The sequence below is a fragment of the Aplysia californica genome, unplaced genomic scaffold (assembly GCF_000002075.1).
Source record: "Aplysia californica isolate F4 #8 unplaced genomic scaffold, AplCal3.0 scaffold00209, whole genome shotgun sequence".
NCBI lineage: Eukaryota > Metazoa > Mollusca > Gastropoda > Aplysiida > Aplysiidae > Aplysia > Aplysia californica.
Genome location: NW_004797479.1, coordinates 470962 through 478607, shown reverse-complemented (window position 1 = coordinate 478607; position 7646 = coordinate 470962). Strand labels below are relative to the sequence as shown.

The 7646-nt window shown below is 40.1% G+C and overlaps 1 protein-coding gene across 1 annotated transcript; it reads left to right on the top strand.

Moving 5' to 3' along the window:
* Positions 1 to 2441: 2441 nt before the first annotated feature.
* LOC106011903 lies at positions 2442 to 4333 on the top strand. Its single transcript, XM_013083076.2, has 2 exons — positions 2442 to 2712; positions 3673 to 4333. Exons 1-2 carry the CDS (start codon positions 2629 to 2631, stop codon positions 3988 to 3990), a joined length of 402 nt encoding a protein of 133 aa, XP_012938530.2. The 5' UTR covers positions 2442 to 2628; the 3' UTR covers positions 3991 to 4333.
* The last annotated feature ends 3313 nt before the right edge of the window (positions 4334 to 7646 follow it).

Sequence of the window (7646 nt, the reverse complement as noted above, 5' to 3'; positions counted from 1 at the left end):
AATTGTAATGAGCGGTTGGCGGGCGGTCTGGTGTCGTCTGTTCTTTCTATTGCTCTCTGTACGCATATGTGTGTGTGTGTGTGAGAGAGAGAGAGAGAGAGAGAGAGAGAGAAAGAGAGAGAGAGAGAGAGAGGGGGGGGGCAAAGAGAGAGTGACTGTGATTGATGACCAAACCTTGTCAGTGTCTGATGGATCAGTAAAAAGCAGACTATGTACAGGAAAAAAGTGAACATTTCTTGAGCTCAAAATCCGCAGCTGATGAGGACGAGAACCAAGCTCTTTTAGGCGCACTTTCTCTTCTTACTGTAGCCGGCTGAATAGCACAAGAAGCAAAGGGTCAACGTTATTAGATGAAACCGCATAAAAACTTAAATAAAGGGAAACGTTACTTAAACAACTCACTATGCTCACAATCTGAGAAGATTTAAAGATTTATAATTACTTCGTGCAGCACCAACAACCAGACTCAATTTGAAGATTTACCTTAACAGGACTTGCTACACAAAAGAGGGCGACAAGTTTCGATACCCATTCTTCATTGAGTTACTGTAGACTCAACGAATGTAGTAGATAGTAGGCCAGCGGTAACTTGGATCAAATTTTTAGCTTGCACCAAATTGGTGCTGCGAAGAGGAGTTTCACGCACCTTTCTTCTTGTGCGGGAAGAACGATCAGCCTAGATTTCTCTACAGTGACTAAAATAACTTTGGTGCAAAGATTTTGCTTGCTCCCAGCATGCAGTCGCTACCGCAAGCGGTGCGACGAGCATAAACTCTCCTCGCTGTCTGTCTCTTCACTGGCGCGCGCGCAGCCAGCGGGTGACGGATCGCAAGGATATAGGCTAGTACATACTAGTATGTAGATATAGAGCACTGACTGGCATTGGACAATTAGAAAAGGGATAGGGGGGGGGGGGGTTGAAGGCCAGGGTTAGGTGGAGCGCTTGCACAAATTGCACCAATGGCGCCCAGCCACTCTCTGTTGTATCTCTGCTTCGGTCGGATTCACGGGAAGGAGAAAAGAGCATAATCATGTCATATTAAAGCACCCTCGTTTCAACCACCACCACCACTCCCCCCTCCTAGAAAAAAAAAGATTTTAGAAAACAATTAATTACAAGTAATGATTTTAAAAATAAGTTTTTAAAATTATAATAAATATTGAAATTATGATAGTAAAATAATAATAATAATTGCAATAGAAATAACAATCACAATAGACTAACAGTAGCAATAAGAGTAATAATAATAATAATGATAATAATAATAATAATAATAATAATAATAATAATAATAATAATAATAATAATAATAATAATAATAATAATAATAGATCTAGATCTAGTTATAATAATAGTAATGATGATGATGATGATGATGATGATGATGATGATGATGATGATGATGATGATGATGATGATGATTACAGCAACAAATAATAATAATAATAATAATAATAATAATAATAATAATAATAATAATAATAATAATAATGGCAGTAGTAATAAAGAACATTTAATGATAAGACGATACAAATAATTATGAAAATGAAAAAAAAATACCCCATGATAAAGAAATTTACTGCATAATCGAAATTCGAATAAACAAAAAAGAAAATAAAAGAATACTAGATCTACCTAAGATCAAACTGTATGCTAACAACAGCAACAGGACCAAAACAACAGCAGAACAAGAGGCAGCAACAACAACCAAAAAAACAACAACACAAAAAACAAAACAAAAACAACAACGGGGGTTTGGGCGTGGATGGATTTTTAAAAAAATATTTAGGCCCAGATCTACTTGAAGGATTTTAATTTTTGTTGGGTTACTAGATCTAATTCAAAATAGGTTGCTGCCAAGGTCGGTCAGTCTTGTTTTCTCGCAGTACCTTTTGAAGGCATTTTGAAATGAAGCATAGTCTAGGAACGTTGCCCCAACCACAATTGAAGTATCTGAATATTCAGACATTTAAAAATCTCTAGATCTAGCTCTAGAAATTGAATTCGATGCAAAAAAAAAATGCTTCTTCCCAGTCCTCGCAGAATGGAGGAATGAAAGATTACACCAAAATCTCACAATAAATAACTAAAACATCTCGAGAAAGGAAACCGTTCGGAGAAATAGTTAATAAGTTTATTTTCCCGAACGTTCGGAGAAATAGTCACCATCGAAGGAAAACAACCGAGCATAAAAGCCCAGGAAATATTAATACATGATTGATTTCCTTTCGATCTTGAAAACGCAAAACACGGGTTGTTACAAAGTGGGGCTCACATATTATGCTCAAGCAGTGCAATGTATAATTTATAATCCTGTTTAAATTTGAAATCATCCATGGGCCAGGATTGTCTCACTGTGATCGAAAGGATACTCGACTACTTGTACCCGTATACTAGCAATACTTCGCGCCGATATTCAAACCGGAAACAATCAGAAAAACGAAAGTAGGTCTGAGGCCCCAGCGCAAAGCGGTGATGTAAACAGTGGCTGCTCTCGTCGGGACAACCGTAACGACGACTGACTGAGCCCAAACCCAAGGCCAAGTCACCAGGCCTAGATCTAGATCTAGAGTCTATCATTGTTTTCATTTAGACCTTAGAATTTTTATTGTAGATCTACCGTCGGAATGGAAACAAGACTAAAGAGAGACGCTGTGGATGGTGATGTTGGGTGGCTGTCCAAATCGAATCCGCCCCGTCACATGCTTCAGGTGCGTCAACTGTCAACGTTGTTTTATGATACCATACATTTGTATAGAATCTATTATTTAACAACATTATCTAGATATAGATCTAGATCTAGATTCTACATGATATCGAGCTTACTCTGGATGTTATTTACTTTCACCTCAGCATTACTAGATCTAGATCTAGATCTAGATCTCTGTCTCATGATTGCCAGGGTATAATATTATATATAGATCTAGATCTAGATCTAGTATAATAGTGTCACCAAAGCAGGATTCTTCCATCTATGCAAAGAGTCCGATGTGAGAATATAATTCTAAAAATACCTGCATCTTTGTTTGACACTTGAAACAAGCAGCTGTGGCATGGGGCTTTGCATAGTTAATTTTAAATTCAGGATCAAAAGTTTATGTCAAGTTCTGTTTCATCAAGTTTCTTTTGTCTTTTATGGAAGATTCAAGCTCACAACAAATAACTGCGCCCCCCCCCCCCCCCCCCCCCCCCAAAACGCGCACACTTTTTATGTGGACTTGACAACAATGAGCTCGCTGAGACCTTGTACATCATCCCATTTTTGTACCTCATGATATATTATATCCTTCTCTTTCCTTCCTTGAATCTGCAACAGCTGTCCTTGATACCCCAGGGAAAAAGACTATCCGTGGCCAGATTACGTCTAGAATCTAGTCCTTTATTTTTTTTATTTCTACAACATAAATATGTTGGTGGATGGACAGCCCTGTATTGCAGTGATGAACTGTCATAATGTTGCCTAAAAGTTGTCTTAGCTTTTGAACTGGGTAAGATCAGGTCAGGAAGTCATGTATTTTAAAATGTTTTTGTGATTACACTTGTACAGCATTTTTGAGTGTACCTGATACAACCAGCCACTGAGTTTTATGGCCTACAAACCTCAGAAATACACGCACATACCAAGGAAGCCTTTGACTTTGAACTCTGTTGTCAATAAAAATCTTCGTCAGACTCATTCATCGAAATCTGGCCAGAGACAAGGTGCCTTGTCCAGGAAACATCCGCCAAGAATGTCGCTTACAAGGAGGCCATCCAGCCTGGCAGCCCGACTAACCCAGAATTCCCCACCCCTGCCTCAACTGATGACGAACACACGGCAAAGTTCTCTACTGCAGTATTTCGCAGGTGGCAAAACACACTGTGCCCAGGGTGAGTTTCCGGCCCTGCTGAGCCTGAGTCAATGGAATGGTTGTGTGGTATTGAGTGCTTCCTCTAGAAACACTGCAAGACTAATAAAAGCCACTGGTTTTCACCTAGGCAATCGGTGAGAGTTTTAATGTGAATGTGTCTACCCTAGTGACCCAACTATTTCTGTGAAAAAATGGGTTGATTGAAATGTTGCCTGCACTATTTTTGTGAGGTCATTTGGTGATTCATCAGCCATAGGTTCAGACAGAGTTTTAAAAAAAATTCTAATTTTAGGTTCTGATGAAAAATCTGTTATCATATTCTATTCATAATCAGTGCCCCAAATGAGCAAAGTCAATGTATAAACAGCTATAATATTAATTATTAACAATTTTAGTCATTTGAAAAAAAAGTTTCATTTCTTGTTTTTCCAACCTTGTTTTCCCTAACCTTTGACCTGCTTCATTATTTGGCTGAGTGTTCTTTCATTGTAAACAAAACCACAGACACACGAGCCATAGTCTGGATGATTATAGAAAGTACAACAATGAAGTTATTAGATACATCTTTCTCGAACAATGTCTTACGGCATCCGTCATTTGGTGGGAGAATAATATGTAGATGAACAGACTAGTCAGGTCATTTCTGGAATGCTGGTCTGTTGGCAGACACGCTTGCCAGAATGGACCAGATGGAATAACGCCCTACTTGACAGAAAATGCGGTCGGTTCCGCTCTGGTGGACATGTGGCCCAAAGGTGTCGGGTAGAGAGAGCTGAAACGTTTGCTTGAAATGGCTTTTTCTGGCACTTAGATGACTGGAATTGGGTCGATAGTGCCGTAAAACACCTACTCAATCAATCAACGGGGTTCTTCGCAGCAGAAGATCTAGCTGCTGTCTACTCGCCCGAGTTTCCTCCCACACAAGCTTTACACTTTGCCACCACAGAACCCTGATCGACGACGGTGTGGTATTGTGGTATATCAACAAAAACGCTGCAGTAATTATCTCTTTTTTGACATACGGACGTTTGATAAAGTTAAATTTCCTTTCTAAATGGTTTGTGTGGTTGGAGTAAATTTTTTTGAAAAATGTCGAGTAAACCTAACATGAGTGCTGCCTTACTCTTATGCCATGATGAGAATGTGGGTGATGAATGAGCTAGATCTAATGTCTTCAGTTCCGATTCTAATTCCTTTTTTGGTGAACATGCAATCATCACATTCTATTTTCTCAGTATGTTGAAAATTTCATAATGGTTGGGGTATTTTTGCCGAGATACAGGTATAGTACTGATGTACTGCATTGCATCCTGGTCTGTGGAGACAAGTGTTGTAGTGCGCTCTGCACGCTGCCTGGGTGGAAAGTGTTAAAAGTTAAAATCACTTAAAGTTTAAATTACTTTAAGTTTATTTATACATAATATATATATATCATATATGTATATAGTAGAGGGAGAGTGAGATAGAGAACAAAAATGTTATTGTTTGTCTCTATAACCATTCCAGTTGGTTTTTTGTTGTGACAGTGAGTTAGTTTTTATTGTAGTCTTATGTTTTTACTGCATGCAGGATCTCTTCCAGGTTCATTGCGTGGCAAATTTTTTCATAGAAATTTTATACACATGATGTAATTGTCATTTCTTTATTTACAGAGTACTATTTTCTACATGAAACATGTGTCAAGTAAGTTTATAATTACGATGTTGGCTATCTCCTGAAATGCAATGCTCATTGGTTGAGCCTTTTTATAGAAATAGAAAATGAAAATATGAGTCACATAATGATATTTATTATTATATTATTTTTACGAGTATTCTCCTCCCTCCACCCCCCTTTCCACATACACACACCCTGTACTGGCCTCCGTATCCAGAATGCAGTCTCTACCAGGTATCTTTGCGCTTTCTCATTGTATGTTCCTTGTATGATTTCCCCAGAGACTGAAGTAGGAGCCAAGTATGACCTTGACTTTTCTGACCTTGTGAGAGGCGAGATTGACAATCATCAGGAGGAGTGTTCTACGTTGCCGTCAGGCCGCTCACAGCTGCAGGGCTCACTTGCCAGACACAGCTCAGAGCTACGGGAGCAGTTTCCGTTTCTGTGCACACCGCCGGTACCTTCTGATGTCACTGACCCTGACCTCTGCTCTAACAGAGGCAGGCGGACGATGCGACATCTGGGAGATGCTACATACCAGCTCAATGTGACTGGGGATGGTCATGTGACCCCTGCCTCGGGGACGGGTGGTCAGATCGGTGTGGAAGGGAGGAAAAGGAAACTGGACGATGATCCTCCTGTCAGTTGCCGTGGCATTATTGGGTCAAATGATGACAGTGACGTCAGTCAGCATTCTGTGTTATCACCGAAGGAGGTGCCACTAAAACTTAGTCTTGTGACTTTCTCCCAAGGTCTTCAGATGGTGGAAAGTGAGAGTGACAGTCCCCTGCCGTGTTTACGACTTCAGCCAGATGTGGATGACCCCTTGGAATTTGCCAACAGCCAGTCAGAATGTGCCAACAGCCGGTCAGAATGTTCCAACAGCCAATCAGAATGTGCCAACAGCCAGTCAGAATGTTCCAACAGCCAATCAGAATGTGCCATCAGTCAATCAGAATGTGCCAACAACCTGTCAGAATGTGCCAACAGCCGATTAGAATGTGCCAACAGCCAATCAGAATGTGCCAACAGCCAGTCAGAAGCAGCAGTCACTGAGGGTATCATGTATGGTACTGGCAAAAAGTCCCTGAAAATAGAAGATGTTGGCACTGGGGTGCGTGGTGAGCTCACACTTTCACTAACTGATTCACCGATAGATTCTTTTTCTTTAAGCAGTTGGAGTAGCCTCCCCCCTCATGCAGGACAACGGTACGACGACTCACCGAGATCTGGTTCTGGCGATTGGTCACAAGCACTCACTGAAGATGAGGACATATTCTCTGATTCGGTTTGTCCTGACTTCACTCAGAGCGTTTCGTCGAGTGGTCAGACCCGTCGTTCACAGCAAGGGAGTGTGTCCAGCGTACGATCTGTCGAAGTGGTGGACTTGGCCCAACGGAGAGAGTGGTACCGTCAGGAGATGGGCACACTGACTTTCACCCCTGGTCCAGAGTCACAGGAAATGGTGTGAGTCAGAGACAGAAGTGGCTGTCGTCATGTTTTCTTGAAATACTGCGTTGTGTGTGTGTGTGATAAGTCATTTTGCTCTCTCCATGTCTACAATCTGCTTTGTCTTTTTTAAGGGGACAGGCTACTTTTCAAGCCCATTTTTCTTAATGTTGAGAAAAATTGCCTGAAGCAAGCCTTCTTATATATACATCCAGGGTCATGCTGATAAAAATTTAAACATAGTATTTTGAGAAAATCTTTCTGTTGCCGTCAACATGGCGGTCACGTTGGATTTTTCTTGGCATTTCATGGTGGGGGATGCATTTTGCTAATCATTTTTTTGTTTGACATGATAAGTCTATTTTTGTTTTGAAATTATCTTGTGGACATATCTTCAATTCACTGACCAAAAATATTTTGTCTATGTACTTTTTTAAAGCACTAGTGTATCTCCAAACTCTGAAGTCCCAAAAGATGTTAGGGGTAGGGTGAGTAAAGCCGTCAGAAAAAAAATAATAATAATAAAATGTACATGTAGCTAAAATATAATGCTTCAGTGAATTGTACAAATGTTAAACTGCATCCGTAAAAAAAATAGGAAGGCAATATCTTGAAGAACAAAAAAATGATTAGAGAAATATAGAGAGGGTTTTGACTTGCTTAGCAAGTCAAATAACATAGCATTCGTG

Bases quoted from the DNA above. Each gene is read 5' to 3' on its own strand.
- LOC106011903 (XM_013083076.2), top strand. From the start codon at position 2,629: ATGGAAACAAGACTAAAGAGAGACGCTGTGGATGGTGATGTTGGGTGG. The intron at 2,713-3,672 runs GTGCGTCAACTG...AATCTTCGTCAG, and splicing joins CGCCCCGTCACATGCTTCAG to ACTCATTCATCGAAATCTGG.